General features: G+C 35.6%; 1 protein-coding gene across 2 annotated transcripts in view; it reads left to right on the forward strand.

Moving 5' to 3' along the window:
• Positions 1 to 16,533, forward strand: part of LOC150106624 (B-cell receptor-associated protein 31-like) — a 172,955-nt gene that overhangs the window by 94,816 nt on the left and 61,606 nt on the right. For both annotated transcript variants that reach the window (XM_090392587.1, XM_090392586.1), the window contains exon 2: positions 1,336 to 1,458. In XM_090392587.1, the coding sequence (XP_090248713.1) occupies positions 1,367 to 1,458 (92 nt within the window). In that variant the 5' untranslated portion in view covers positions 1,336 to 1,366. The remainder of the gene's footprint in view (positions 1 to 1,335; positions 1,459 to 16,533) is intronic.

Below are 16,533 nucleotides of genomic sequence, written 5' to 3' on the forward strand. Positions count from 1 at the left end.
TAGCAGGTTACCTGGCATTCCCTGCCATTTTATCCAGAATACTACCTCTTTTAAAACCATTTTCCACTGTGCTGCTGAACTCCAAAACCATTTTTTTTTTTTCATTATATCAGCTGTTACTTTCCAGTGAACTACTTCTCACTCTTTCTGTAGGATAATAGGCACCAATGTTTCACTCTGTGATTTCCATTCTGAAACCTACCTACATCGGTCTCACATGGAGGTGTTTCCCTCCTGGAAACTTGTTTTTTTCATCCTGCAAAGTAGGCAAACTGGCCATTAGAACATGCAATTAACATGCATAATACACTGGCCTCCTAACTGAGTTGCTTCAGTTGTCAGTCTAAATAAACCAATCCAAACCTGCCTACATCACTCCACCTGAGTGATGTAGGCAGACACATACTACTATATCCATCTGCACTGATGCCTCCCGTAATGGGAAGCACTGATAATGCATATCCTTAGTTCTGTTGACGATTTAAGGATTCCAGTAACTGACTTTTCATTTTCTTACTAATTTCTGGCAAAAACAGTACTGACCTGGTATAATCAGTTCATTATGTTGTGCCATTATTAACTGCATATAATTTCAGCTCATCATCCTTCATTCAGCATCCAAGTGAATAATTAGTAATGAGCTGCACTGTAGGAAGGTGAGGACTGGATATTTGGTAAGAAGTACCAGTTGGTTCTCTGCATTCCTTATAGACTATCAGTATGTCTTCTCTCAGACTGTTCCTCAATGATTTTTGGGAAATAAAATCACTGGGGAACATCTGGGTAGGATTATTTTTGTTCTGATCAAGCTTATTCATTAATCTTTCTTATTGCAATCGCATTATGGAAATTTTGCTGTTGCAAAATTTTTTTTTCTGTAATCGCCTTAAACCAGTCTTTCTCCCCTCCACACACACTCCCTTCAAAAATATGTATATATGCTTCTGTAAATGTTAAATTATCATGATCTCACTATTTCCAACTTCCTTTCCTATGGAAAGGATGTAGATTTTTTTTTTCCATTTTTATTTGAGAAAGCATTTATCAGGTATTTATTTCTAAATACCATTATTACATGTAACGGAATAGATTTGTAAATAGAAAATTGAATAGAAAGGACAAATTAGAATTTGTTCTTTCACAGAATGAGAAACGAGAAAATTATATTGTAAGGTTATGATGAATGATAAGCTTGTTTATGCGATACTTACTGTTGCACTCTTTTTATAAAATAAGAGTATAATATGTATAAAACGATTTTCTTTTATAACATGTTTACTTAATTTATAGATTGAATATAAGTTGCATAATTTTTATTTTTTTTCACTCATTTAGCTTGGTAATTGTGTGCAACAATCTGTAAACCATGGGTCTTCAGTGGACATTAATTGCTGGTTTTCTTTATATTGAGATTGTTGTTGTAATTCTGCTTTTGTTGCCATTTATTCCACCAACTGTGTAAGCATATAAATTTTAAAATATTAATTTCATTATGCATTATATTTACAATGTTTCTATTATGTTTTATGTTAATATATTTAAAATATTAAAACTGTCAATATTATGTTAATTTTTTTTTAATAATGTTGTTGTAGCTAAAGGTGAACATACTGAAGCTGCAAACCAGTGGGCATTATCTTCTATGTCCAGGTTAGCTTTGTGCCAAATTATAAATGCATTTATTAGAATGAACCTACATATGGTGGTGCTGCTGCATTTATCTTCCATTTTATATTTAGTGTGATGCTAACGGTACTTAGGTATCAGCTTGCTGCTGAATTGTACTTTAACAATAAGTATTTCATATATTCACACACACACGTACATTCAGAAATCAGATGTTTCACAACCCTTATACACTGGTCCACCTCTTTGATGATTAGATGCCACTCTTAGTAGGTAGATTAGCCACTAAATGATTGATAAAAGTGAAAATGACTCGCTCTTCCAAAATGCCAGTTATTTCATGAATAAACATGTTAGTCTTGTCCTCAACCAACTTTAGCTATTGTCAGAGGTATTCTTTGGATTTAGATTGGGACTCTTATGCCAACTAATCTTCTTAATCTAATTTCCTTAGTTTATTCTGCAGCTCCTCTTGCAGTATGATAGTGCATTATCATACTGCAAGACAGAATTTGAGTCATTTAAACTGCTATCTTTGTTCTTTATGCATAAGTAGCACAACATTGTATAAGTGTTTTGATTTTCCAGCACAACAGGTAGTCACACCCATGGTCTCACATTTAATAGATGGGATAGTACTCTGATAAATAATGTTAATTTGCCATATCTAAACATCCAAATCGAAGAATATGTGATTCATTACTCTTATCTCCAGATTTCTGGCATTCTACTACTCAATCATAATGAGCTCTGCATTGCTTAACTTGAACCTGAGCATTGTTTTGAGGTGTGAAATTGTGCTTTAGACAACAGCATTAGTTATTATTAGCCTGATGATTTGTATAATTGCAGCATGTTTGGAACATCTGATATAGCAATGCTGAAGTTGGTTCTGAACCATGCACCATTTTGATTATATACAACTGTAGTTGTTTAATGTTAGTTAAGTGGCATGCAGTATTCAAGAAAGTAAGAGTGCACATTAAACAACTGCAGTTGTATATAATCAAAATGGTGCATGGTTCAGAACCATCTTCAGCATTGCTATATCACATGTTCCAAACATGCTACAATCATACAAATCATTAGACTAACAATAGACAATGCTGTTGTCTACAGCAGGGGTCAGCAACCGGTGGCCCAAACGTGCATTTTTGGTGGCCCATTAAAGGTTGACCATACTTATATTCTGTGTGGCCCATATGTTGAATTATTTAAATAATACATTTTATAATATGAATAAATTAAAAATAATTTTATACTTTGTGATTTCGCTGTGCAACTTGGTGCGAGTCAACCGTGTGAGTCATCACGAGTAGGGATAACAAAGGCGACTTTATCCGACGACAGAGATTTTAGCGCACTTTTACAGTCGCGTTCACTGGTTCGTATTTTAATATAATTCAATAACATTATTATTTTCAGAGGATATATATTTGTTAAAAATAATTTCAAAAATGGGTTCAAGAAAACGTAAAATTGCAGATGAAGGAAGAAGGTTTAATGCTGAATGGAACAGCAAGTACTTTATTGAAAATTGGGATAAGCCCCTTTGTCTTATTTGCATAAAAGTGTTGCTGTTATGAAAGAATATAATATTAGACATCATTACTAGAATGTCATACTTTATCGTGTAATCTCGAAATTTTAAATATTTCTGTGTTTTTTAAGATTGATATAAAAATTGCTAACTTAGGTATTTTTTTCACTCACTATTTTCTCTTAATTAAATGCTTGCGGCCCGATTATTAAAAATAAAAGTTGAATGTGGCCCACGAGTCTGAAAAAGTTGCCAACCCCTGGTCTATAGCATTGGTTATTAGTTATTGCTCTTGTTCGCACACCATTAGAGAATCAATTGAAGTTTGTTAGTGTTCAGTGATTATGAATTTAGTGTATCAGAGTTTTTTGGACATTTTAGTCCCTAGAGCCATATGATGTTTGAATTATCTCAAATATTCAGACTTGGAAATAAACTTTATGATAAAAACACCTTTGCTGTATTTGATATGGGCATGTTTTCCAATGTTCATATTTTCTACAAACATGCAGAGAATATGCTATGTGTGTTTGACCTTCATGAACATAAAAAAAAAAATACATCTAATATCCACTCCCTGGGCTTACAGATTATGCTATTAATATGTCATTGAATCCAGAGAGGAAAAAATCTATTTTATATATATATATATATATATATATATATATCCCTGTTTTTGGAATATGCCACAGCTCTACAACATTCTTGTAACTTGAATAAGAATGACTGCCTCACCTGCCAAAAATCTGGAAGGCTGTCATCTGCTGAATGATCAAGATCCTCACCACATCCATGGAGGATGCCAGTTTGGACTGTAGGTTTACACCATTTTGAATTTAGTTTGTCTTCCTGTTGTACATGCATGCATGTTAATATCATATATCCTGTAATATTTTATTATTGTTATCTTATAGTGTGTCCACTTTAATTCCTTAATCTTTTCTTCTTAATATCACTTAAACTTTAAGATTCCTACAAACGGTCTGGTGAATAAGCCTGTGAACTAGGTCAATTCATGAGTACAGATAACTATCTCTTCTGCTAAAAGAAATCAGGAAAATTTATATGATTAATGACTGTGCCACCTGAGTTCATGTAAAGCATCGGAGATATGTTTTAGCACCTGTAGGATATAGCTAAATCTAATTGTGGGCTTGGTTAGCAGTCATGGCAATTCCCCAAATTCTAAGCATACAGGTTCTAAGTTTTTGCGAGGTAGTGCATTGTACAAAGATCAGCAAATAGTCTCTATTAAGCAAACAAAACGCATTTACTGTAACTTAAAGTAAATCTATACTAACTGGTAATTAATTTACGGAATTAACAACGCATATAAAGTAAATTAATTAAAGATAACTTTAATGAATCACTTCTATATTTCGACAATGTCACATTGTCATCTTCAGGAACATAAAGATATGGTATGTGCACTACAGGAACTAACAAAGCAAAATCTTTTACTACTACAGGAACTAACAAAGCAAAAGATTTTGCTTTGTTAGTTCCTGTAGTGCACATACCATATCTTTATGTTCCTGAAGATGACAATGTGACATTGTCGAAATATAGAAGTGATTCATTAAAGTTATCTTTAATTAATTTACTTTATATGCGTTGTTAATTCCGTAAATTAATTACCAGTTATGTCTAACCAACGTATAAGTCTTACCACTAAAATCTATACTAGTATACACTTTTCATCCAACTCTTTTCATAATCTTAACATGAATTTCAATTTCTATCTAACAATATTAAACTTCCCATTTACAGTGAGAGGAGATTCTCGTATTCTACAATTCTGGCGGTCACCATCTCTTTTCATTTCAATTTCAAACTTTGCTATCCGCGACAGTCTTATTAGCCTAGTAACATTATGTCCAGTGGACTCGCAATCATCCTTCTGCACTTAACTATTAATTCAGAGATTTCTATTCACAGGTCCTTAGTAACACATATAATCCTATCAGCACATAAGATCCTTAGCTGTTTCTGCCGATCTGTTCTGTGTACTGGATTTCCACATTCGGTGCTCGGTAGGCATCCTTCTGTAACTCTCTTGCAGGAGCAGCGGCACATCTTCGCCGAAGAACTAGTTTGATTGAAGGCGTCCTGCATTCGGTGCACAAGGCAAGTTCCCTTACTTGCTGTACATCGCAGAAACTTTCACTTCTTCTCTGGGGTCACCCATTTCTCCATGGGTTGTGTACTGACGAGTCCAAACTGGCCTATGGACTGCAGCTAGATGACGATGAGAGAGACCTTGTCCTTCAGGCTTTCTATATGCGGTTTTTGGGAGTTCCACATTTCAGGGTCGGAGCCCCTCCCCCCCAAATATCCTGCGATCACTCTGATGTCAGCAGTCTTGACCTTTAATGAAGGAGGGAAACTTCCTTGCTTGAATGACCTTCAGTGCTATTGTTCGCTTTCAAGTCCCAGACATAATCCTTTTTAAGGTAAAACTATTTCAATACTAGGCTGTTTTTATAATATCATGTTGATAAACATACATAAAGTGCACAATTTGAATATTTATACTATTTAATATTTTTATGAACAGTTCTGATGCAAAGAGGAGGGAAGAGTATGTGGGAAGAAAGGTCATGCAGATGGATGTGCAGGGGAGGAGGAAGTACGGGTGGCCAAAGAAGAGATGGTGGAGGACTTGAGGATGAAGAACTTGGATGTGGCTACAGCCCAAGACAGGAGGTTGTGGAGGAGACTCACTACAAACAGCGACCCTACTTAAGTGGGGAAAAGCCTCTGCAGAAGAAGATACTATTTAATATTTTTATGAACAATTCTGCATTACTCTTTGTGCCAGATATCATTGAGTTTACAATCAGTATGGCAACGTGTAGTTTTGTTATATTTACAGATATTTATGACTTCTAAAAGTTGATGCCAAAAAATTAAGAACTTCTGTTGCATTGAATTTTACAATCCTTTTGCATATGAAATACCTTGGTGACCAAAGTGAACTCTTATCCTTATATGTAATAAAAGTTATCCTTAGATGTCTTTCTTCCCCTGAACAAAAACATGATTGCATATGAGTATCCATACTGGTATAAGTGATGTAAACCAGTGGAAGTACTGAAGGGGAATTAAAACTGGTTTTGATAGTTGGAAGTTGAAAGCCTTATGGATGTTGACTGGTTTCCTACTGTTAATCCATTCACTTTCCTGAATCTGTTTATGGAGAAGTTTCAGTATAGTGAAGAAACAGCCATCTTTTTGATAGACAGCAGGCTGGCTGTTAGTAGAGACATCAGGTTGAGTTTTTGTCTTAACTAAATCTTGGATTTAATTTTAGGAAGGGTTAAGATACACTACCTGAAAGGTGTTAACATATCTAATGTAATGCAGATTGGAATTTGTGCTGCACTGTGGATCTATGTTGAGAAAAATGCCTGGATTGAAAGAAGAAAGCCTACAGAAATTGTATATGTGATGTGAAGGTTGGCAGTTAAGGTCAATCCAAGAATTGATATTTGCTTTTGTCTGAATGTGTGGATATTATCATGGAGAAGGATTAGTAAAGAGTGATTTTTTTTATGAAAAATTATTATACAAAAACATGCTTTTTTGTCAACCACACTCTTACACAAATTCTTGTTCTGTCATGCATTGGAAAATTTCTTCAGCAGTTACTCTATAAACTCCCCTTTAGTAACTTATGTTTGTCATATACCCCTCTTTTCCACCTACCAGTTGAACTTTATAACTCACAAACAACCTTCATTATCTTATCTTCCACAGGCTGGTTGCCATTTTGATTACTTTTCTCTGGATCCTTCTCAACATTTTCATATCCCAAGAAACCCAGGCATCAAATCTGCACAATACTAGATATGGTCATATCAAATCCTTATAAAATAGAATAATAATCTCCCTAGCTGTACTTATCAGTATATTTGAACATCCAAGTGATTCTTTGAGTTATTTTGTCCATTTTTGCAGTATGCCTTCTGTACTTCAAATCCCTGTCAACTATCACCTCAAAATCTAGCCTCATCAGCTGCCTGCAGTCTATATCATTGACTTACAGCTAGCTTACATTGTTTCATTAAACTCTCAGCCGTCATATTTTGCTATCTGTTGTATGGCACAGGACTGGAACAGGCTACTTGGCCTAAAATCCATAATAGGAAGAAGACAACTATCATTCTACTTAAATCATCCTGTAAATCTCTACATTACTATTGCTGACTATTTGTCCTTCATTTTCAGCAAACAGCTAGTTATTCCTTCTCCCCATAAATCATTCCTTATATTATTAACATACATTTAAATATCAGCATCTGAAGTTCAGAATCCAAGGTAGGTGACTAGTGGTGCCACCACTATCACCTACCTTGGATTCTGCTCTTGTGTTAATCTTTGTCCATCAGCCACCCACCCTCTTGTTCATGTCACCAATTTCCTGTTCATCTCCATCTGTTCAACTTACATAAAGTAATTTGTGGGATCATTTTTGATACCTTCGCAAAGTCTAGCAATATCATTGTGTAGTCATTTCTTTTTTATCCAACTTGATTGTCACTTTATTATAGAAAGGGAGTAAATTACTGAGACCTCTCTCTCTTCATAACACTTAGCTGTTCTCCATAAAGTATCATGTTCCTTTCCATCCATAGGCTTATTACCTCTGAGCCTAGTAGAGGTACTGCCTCTGACCAAGCAGTTTAATAGTCTCTTGCATCTTGTTATAACACACATGGAGTCAAGGACAAGAAGGCTAGCCCTGCTAACAAGGTTATTGGAGATATGGAGGAGGTTATTGAAAATGAATTAACCTCCAAAATAGCAAAATTAAAGCAGATCATCAGAGAGACAATGTGAGAATTACAAAAAGTCGAGAGGCATTTAAATGAAATAGGGAGGAAAGGAAAATTACGTGGCAAAATAAACAAAAGCACAGAAACAGTTAAATCGGGAAGTAACAGAAATCGGGTAACTGACGTTGTTTATAAAATGGACATTATTTGGTATGGTGACTCTATACCATACCAAATGTCCATTATTTGGTATGGTGACTCTATAATAACACATGCTATTGATGAGCAAGTTATAACTTTCAGTTTTCCCGGAGTGAAAATTAAAAAAGTAAAGGAAGTATCCAACTATCGACTTAAATGATTTATAAACAGAAAAGATAAGTAAACGAGATAGTAATTGTAGTAGGTACCAACGACTTAACTAGTGATAAGTTCAGTATGAGAGAGGACATGAAAGGGTTGGAAGAGGCAAGAGTAAAGAGTGAGAAAATGAAAATCATCAGTATATTTCTTTGATATGATAAAAATGAATTAAGAAGGGCTAGGATGGCAAATGATTCAATGCATAGGCTGTGTAGAAGGAGTGGATGCAAGTTTTTGGATGTGCGGAGTGAATTTGAGGGAAGATTGGATTCGTATAAGAGGGATGGCCTATACCTGAATGCGTTTGGTATAAAGAGTCTTGAAAAATTAACTGGTATGAGATCTAACACAGTCTGGGAAACTAAATTATAAAAGAAAGGAATGTGAGTGTAAGAGTGATTGTATAACTGTATTAACGACTGAAATGGACTTCATCATGGAAATGTTGATGAGGAGAGAATGATTTTGACTGTGTTCATTCGGTTCAGACCCATCAAATGTATGCAAAGATGTCTACTTTGCATACATTTGATGTATGCAAAGTAGACATCTTTGCATACAAAGTAGAAGAATAGATCTCTATTCTTCCCTGTCTAGGGAAGAATAGAGATCTGCAAGTTATTTAACTGTGTCATGCAGACAAGACAATACAAAAGAACAAACAGGTAGATTATTATGTCTGTACACGAATGTTAGGAGTAACAGAAACAAAGGGATAGAGCTTGTTTCCTTAGTCGATATGTTGCTACCTCAGATTGTAGGTATTAGTGACACGTAGCTATCAGAATCAGATCTACTAACTGGTATTGAGTGTCAAGGCTACAGTATTTAGGAAGGATAGGAGAGAAGGGGTTTGCTGTTAATGATATTGGATCCAGTTAGAGTTGAGACCTATGATTGTAGTACTACTACTAACAATATTTCATGTGACAGTGACTGTGAAGCTGTCCGGTGTGAGGTGGAATCTAACAAGATCAGTTACATTATGGAGTGTTGTTACAGAACTGGTTGATCGGTTGCTAGTGATGAAGAAATGCATCACCAAATAGAAAAGATGAGCGTGAAAAGTGTAATCATAATGGGAGACTTTAATTATCCAAATATTGATTGGGTAGCAGCAGAATCTCATGAGAAGAATGAAAATGCATTTATTGAGCTGCTGCGGGACAACTTCCTCAAGCAGCATGTGACAGAAGGAACTCGAGGGCAAAGAGTGTTAGATTTGATTATAGTGTCAGAAGGCATTTAAGTTAAGTAACTATTCTGCCTCCGGTTAGTGACAGTGATCATGCAGTACTCACTTGGGAGGTGACTAAGTCTATGAATATTCCATTCAGAAAAAGTTACATGCTTAACTACAAAGCAGGAAACTGACCAACTGAGGAATATACAGAGTTCAGTGGAATGGGATTGGTTGCTGGATGGGAAGAATATCGACAGTGCATGGGAAGCATTTAAACGATACTTAAATGATGCGATATCAAAATGTGCCTCGAGAGTTCGAAGAATAAATAGGTAGGAGTCAAATGGATGTGTAAACTTAGTAAGCAAGAGATTTGTAAGGGAAGGATGATGTGAAAGGAATACCAAGTGCATAAGGATGATGTCCGTTATGAAAATTATAATCAGCAGGCTAGAATAGTCGCAACTGTTGTAAGGAAAGTTAAGCCTGAGTATGAAAAGAAACTGTGTGCTAAATACAACCCACAAGAATTCTGCTGATATGCTGCAAGTAAAAGAAAGAATGACTATGAAAGAAATACTCTTCGAAATGCAGGTGGCACGAGCGTAACAGATGCAGAAGAGGTTAAACTAATGAGTGCTAATTTTGTTAAAAGCTATCACCTGGTGTAAGGAACATTGAGCTCATTGCTACCTCTTCACTGGATGAAAAAACTCAGGTGCATGATGGGATATCAGAACATGTACTAAAAGAGTTCTCAGCTGAACTGGCTATTCCTTTGACCAGGCTATATAATATGAGTCAGAATAGGGAAGATTCTGCAGGAATAGAAAGAATGTATTGTAATTCCATTGCACAAGGGTGTTGTAAAGACCGATGTATCCAACTTTCGACCAATTAGTGTCTCAGGAGTGGTGGTGAAAAGTTTGGAAAAATTGGTTAGGGCACACATTCAGAAGTGGGTTGACAGTGATTTCTATTTTGCAATGAGCAACATGGGAAGGTCACGTTTTAGCAACTTGCTCACATTCTATGACAATGTTACCATTGAACTAGACAAGGGGAATGATAAGCCACGATACTTTTGGATTTTGCTAAGACTTTTGACAGAATACAACATGGTAGACTGTTGCATAAATTGGAGAATATGGGTTGGGATTATAGAATATTAGCATGGATAAGAGGATGGTTGACTGACATGCAAAGATATCAAAAATTAGTATACAAGTGGATGTGAGTCTGCAAGATTTAAGGTAACCAGTAGTGTACCCTAAGGATCAGTGCTTGGTCCACTGTTATTCAGTATGTACATTAATGATATTGGGAAGGATTTGCCAAGTGACATACAGCTATTTGCTGATGATGCAAAGATAGGTAGGGTAATCAGGAATGCTGCTGATATGCAGTACTTGCAGAATGATTTGAATAGGCTGGAATTTTTGGCATGGAAAATGGATGTCAGTAAATGTAATATCATTCACTTTGGCATAATTAGATATCTAATGTCTTATTATATTGGGAAGAGCCTGTGTAGCTCAGCGAGAGCCTGTGTAGCTCAGCGGATGTGGCGTTTGTACACCGCCGCGCTTGGCCGCACGAAGGAAGACTTGGTTGCGAGTCTAGTCGGCGACTAGAGGAAATTTTTCTAAGCCTTTTTTCGACCGGTTCCCGAGTTAGTCGATCTCTGGCACGGGCAAGCAGGTTTTTCCTCCCGGAAACTCGGGTTTTTCGTCCTGTAAACTCAAGAAAATCGACCGTAGAACCCACATTATTTCGGACATTAAATATATTGTGTTAGGGTTAGGGACCACGAGATGGCGGCACATTTGAGCCGTCTCTCTTCACTGCGTACCGCTTAATTAGTGATAGCCTTGGGTCATCTGTCTCTGATTGGGTACCAGTGGAGATTGAACTGCCCACTCAGTCTCCAAAAGTTAGATAGGGCTAAATGGCCTCGCCTACTCCCGTATACGGGAATTAAAAGGCGTTAGCTGATTTTTTTTTTTTTTATTATATTGGTGGGATTATGCTAGAAGAAACTATCCCGCTATGGATCTTGGAGTATTAGTAGATAGGAAGTTGAAGTTCAGTGGCCATGTAGAAAGATTGCAAATATAACTCAGAAGATAATTGCAGTGCTGAAATGAACGTTCACATGCCATTTTGCCTCTTTACAAGGCCTTGATAAGACCTCACTTGGACTATTGTGTGCAGGTCTGGTCTCCTGGTTTCTGTTGTGTTCTGATATTGTGGAAAGTGTACAAAGGAGAGTGTTAAAAAATGAAAATGATATCAGGATTGTGGTTATGTAGTATATACTGATTATGCAGACAGATTGAGAATTTGTAGACTAGACTAGACACTAGCAAACAGGAGAAAGAGGAGTGATATGATTGAGACTTGCAAACTTCTGAAAGGATCATACAGGATTCCAGTTGATGGAATTTTTTGATTTATGGAGGATGGGGAAAGGACAAGAGGGCATCCTTGGAAGCTGAGAATGAAGGGTTGAGGGCTAGATTTTTCTCTCATATGATAGTGCATGATTGGAATTGATTCCCATTGGATGTTGTAAGTGCAAGCAATGTGAATGAATTCAAGAATAAGTATGATAGCTGGTGCATGTGGCCTCCCTCAATGAGTCCCTCTTAATAATAATAATTCTATAACAGTATTTATACTTAAATTTTGTAGTATCCTAAGTACCTATAGTTCACCTGTTTCTATTCTTATATTGGTTTTTGTCATATCTGTCTACAGTATTTCCACCTGGATTTTTCACCCTCATAGGAATTTGAGGATATAAGACTTGGCTGAGTGGTTAGTGTATCTGCTCTCCAGCCAGGAAACTGTTGGCCATTGTTCTAACTTTGTGTGGAAAGGGTATCTATAACCCAACCACTTTTTCTAGCAGAAGGCTTCACTCTTTAAACTTTTTGGAGTACAGGAGTGACCATTCATTGTCCTTTGATGTCACATGTTAATAACTGGAATTTAAGGGAATTGAATTTGAAGGAGGAACAGTCGAATTTGTAGGCCATCAGTGTATCCATACAGATGCTCTGCAGAATTTTGTTTGTGTAAACTTAAATTTTCTATTTCAAATTATCAGTTTCCACTGTTAGTGCATCTATATTGTAGAAAAGCAAAATTGATTCGTTGTTTATATATGGTAGCTCTGCGTTGTTTATAAGTAGTTGTACGCAGTTAATATATGTATGGCACTAACATATTATGAAGTGAATATAGATTCATTTGTTATTCTGTCCTAAATAAGTATTAAAGTTTAATATATGTGTACATTTAAAATATATAAGTTGAAAAGACTTAGTTGAATGAAAATGTGAATTTTTTTTTTTATTTTTTTTATTTTTTTTTTTATTTTTATTTTTTTACTGCTTTCAAGCTAAGTGCTGTGAAGATAACACTGGTTTTCCTTACTTCACTACTTAAGCATATCTGGAAATAATATGTGCGCAGGAGCATGTACAAAGTGAGAAGAACATGGTGACTAAGTAAACAGCTGGATAGAGTTGTCTGAGGAAAGAGATACAGATATGTTGAAATATGGAAGAGTTTTTGGAATGAGTTACAAAAAAAGTTCCATGAGCGTTAGTCTTCCAGCATGAAAGATGTTTCAAAAGTCGTTTATCTGTTACGTTACAGAAGTAACAATAACAGTTGTTGAAGATAATTATAGGAAAACTTTGGAACTTGATAAAGTTTCTCGTATAGAAAGAGAAAGTTGATTGGACGTTATAGGTTTCGTTAGTGCAATAATGTTTTGGAGGATACAGAGAGTTGATTTTCAAATGTTTGATCATTTTTCCTTGGAATTCTTCATACAGGAAGAGGAAAAAAGATTGAATCTTGAAGAATCAAGTGGAAAGGAGCAACACTTATATTTTTAGAAGCCATTAAAGTGGGAGCTCTAGACGATATTCGAATTTGAAGCTTTTATTGTCAAGTCTGAACTTTTTGTATCACTAAGAATAAGAAATCTCCAGTTATTTCCAAGATAAAGTGGTTTTTGGGAGAAGAACTGTTCTAACCAGTGAAGAAATAAAGAATCTGTTTCTTTCAAGAGAGGTCCAGATGCAATTAAGAGAATGTTCTTTTTAGCTGGTATAATTTTGGGACCAAAAACCAGATAAGATGTGATTTGTTTTAGATTTTAAGACAGGTTTCTGTTGTTGAAGTAAAGTACTGTGTGTGTGTGTACTTTTCTTCGTTTTTTTTATATTTAGAGGTCCGAAGACTCAATTTACTCAATTATTATTGAAGTAAAGATTGAATTTTTAGATTAAGAGAGAATTATCATAACAAAATTGCATATATATATATATATAGGATCTTACTTTGTGTGCTTAGATTTCAGTATAGAAATCTGATACCACTTGCAAATTACTTTTACAATAGGTGCAGTAGACAAGATTTAAGAGTTTAAAACATTCACAACAGGATTTAATAGATAAATAATAAATTAAACTTTTTCAAAGTAATAAAAAGTAATTTTCAAACTTTTTTCGAATACTAAGGAATTTAAGAGAATTTGAAGAAGGAACAGTTGAAATACAAAGTACTTCAACTGTTCCTTTTGTCACTTCTCTGCCATAATCATTCTTCCTTTTTTTTTTAAAAGAGTACTTACCATGTAGCAAGTACCCTTTTGAGATTTCCTTTGGCCTGCTGAGGAATTTGCCTATCAGATTTTGTCTTCTTTACCTTGTTGGTCACTGCTTGATCCTCCTTGGCTGTGCTTTATACTGCTCATTATTAGCTCAATCAACTTTTTCTGTGTATTCCATCCACTGCACATTTGCAGCTCGAGTTTATTGATCCTACTCATCTTATTTAATTACCACATGATTTATCCTAATTCTAGGTATACAGTCTGATACTACTTCCCTAAAACACTTTATTTCTCATTACAGTGCAGTTATTTTAATAATAAGCTTAATAAAGCTAAGTTGGGTTGGGTGGACAAAGAAAAAAGGCAAAAAAAAAAAAAATAGAATGATCTAATTTGATAACTACTATGAGAACTTGAATACAGATTAAAAAAAAATTATATAACATAATATAAGAGAATGGTCTGAAAACTTCTCAGCCTCGACCATAGATGGCAACACTAACGGTAAGATTTTTTTTTCTAAGTTGGTACATCTGTCATAAGTATTCATGTGAAATTGCAAGTCATCTATCAAGTAGTTTGTTTTTATACAGCTGTCTGAAGCAAAAGTGTTGTCTGTATCCCTTGCAATGGATAAAATTGAGTATCGTGTGGTTATAAAATTCTTTGTAAAAGAAGGTTTAACGGCAAAAGAAATTCATTTGAAGTTTATGTGCACTCTTCTCCTTCGTTTTCGACAATTAAGAAATGTTCTGCCGAGTTTAAACGTGGCTGTACTAGCCTTGAAGATGATCCATGTGAATGACGTCCAAAAAGTGTAACAACACCAGAAATCATTGATCAAGTGCATGATATGGTATTGGATGACTGGCGAGTCAAAGCACGTCAAATTGCTGAGACTATAGGCATTTCAAAAGAACATGTAGAATAGATTTTACATGAAGAATTGCAAATGAAAAAGCTTTGCACAAGATGGGTGCTGCGCTTGCTCACAGCAGATCAAAATCTCACTTGCATGAAAATCTCTGAACAGTGCTTGAAGCTTTTTTAACAAGAATAAAACTAATTTTGTGCGTCGATTTATTACTATGGATGAGACTTGGATTCAACATTACACACCAGAATCCAAACAGCAGTCAAAACAGTGGACAGAAGCCGGTTGTTCAGCTTAAAGAAGACAAAGTCGGTTCCATCAGCAGGAAAGGTCATGGCATCAGTGTTTTGGGATGCTAAAGGCATTTTGTTTATTAATTATATTGAAAAGGGTAAAACAATAACCAGGAAATATTCTGATCTTTTAACCAGACTAGACGAAAAAATTCGTGAGAAAAGACCAGGTTTGCAGAAGAAAAAATCATCTTTCATCAGGACAATGCACCTGCCCACAAAAGGATTTTGGCAATGGGAAAATTAAGGGATTTGCACTATGAATTATTGGAACATCTGCCCTATTCCCCAGATTTTGCTCCCTCTGACTTCTATCTCTTCCCAAAACTAAAACTCTTCCTCGCTGGTCAGCGTTTTTCTTCGAATCAAGAGGTGATTGCAGCTGTAGAGGGATATTTTGCAGATCTTGCTGAGAACCACCACAGGGATGGGATAATGGCACTGGAGCATTGCTGGAATAAATGTATTAGTCTTAAGAGATTATATTGAAAAATAAAAATAATTTTGAAATTATAAATTCATTTTTTCATTGTTAGGCCGAGAACTTTTCAGACCACCCTCGTATGTGTTAAATCGTCATTATTTCACTTTTTAAATACATTGATAGTTGTTGGAAGTTTTTCCACTTGGTTTAATTCTCTGTTCAAGTGTAAGCAAACAAACTTTGCACTTGAAATATAATCAGAACTGGGCAACGTGTATATAGAAGCTAATGACTTCACAGCACTTGCCCTAGTATCCATAATCCAAAGCACATATCCTTATGGGTATGTATATTGCTATGCATTATGGGAAGGGTCACTACCAAGACTGGTTTCTACCTTTTATTGAGGCCTCTTCAGTGGGAGCAAGACACAGAGGTGATACTGAGACAAATGACATTAATGTCTTTAGGGGTGAAGCAGGAAGCTTTTCATATTCCCCGCTATCTGTTACAGCTACAGTGAGAGTAGAGTTTTATGAGCAGTTTGCTCGCACTGGATGGGCATGGAGATTATTCATTGCTACAGGAAGTTAAAATGGCTTTTGGTCTTTTATATTTGAATATATCTGTTGCCTCATATGCTACAGCTTGTCAAACCAGATCGTTAGGGTATATGGATGTTAGTATTAGGAAGAACTTTGTTGCTAAAGAGTGCAGGAAAGAGAAAATATAAGGAATATTTGTATCTTGATGAAGTTGATTGCTTCTGGCAAACCATGGGGTGTTTAGAAATCATTTGCAAGCACTTGTTTTGCACAC

This window comes from Typopeltis vanoorti, chromosome 5 (genome assembly GCF_054136105.1).
Source record: "Typopeltis vanoorti isolate ZY-2024b chromosome 5, IOZ_Tvanoo_1.0, whole genome shotgun sequence".
NCBI classification, from domain to species: Eukaryota; Metazoa; Arthropoda; class Arachnida; order Uropygi; family Thelyphonidae; genus Typopeltis; species Typopeltis vanoorti.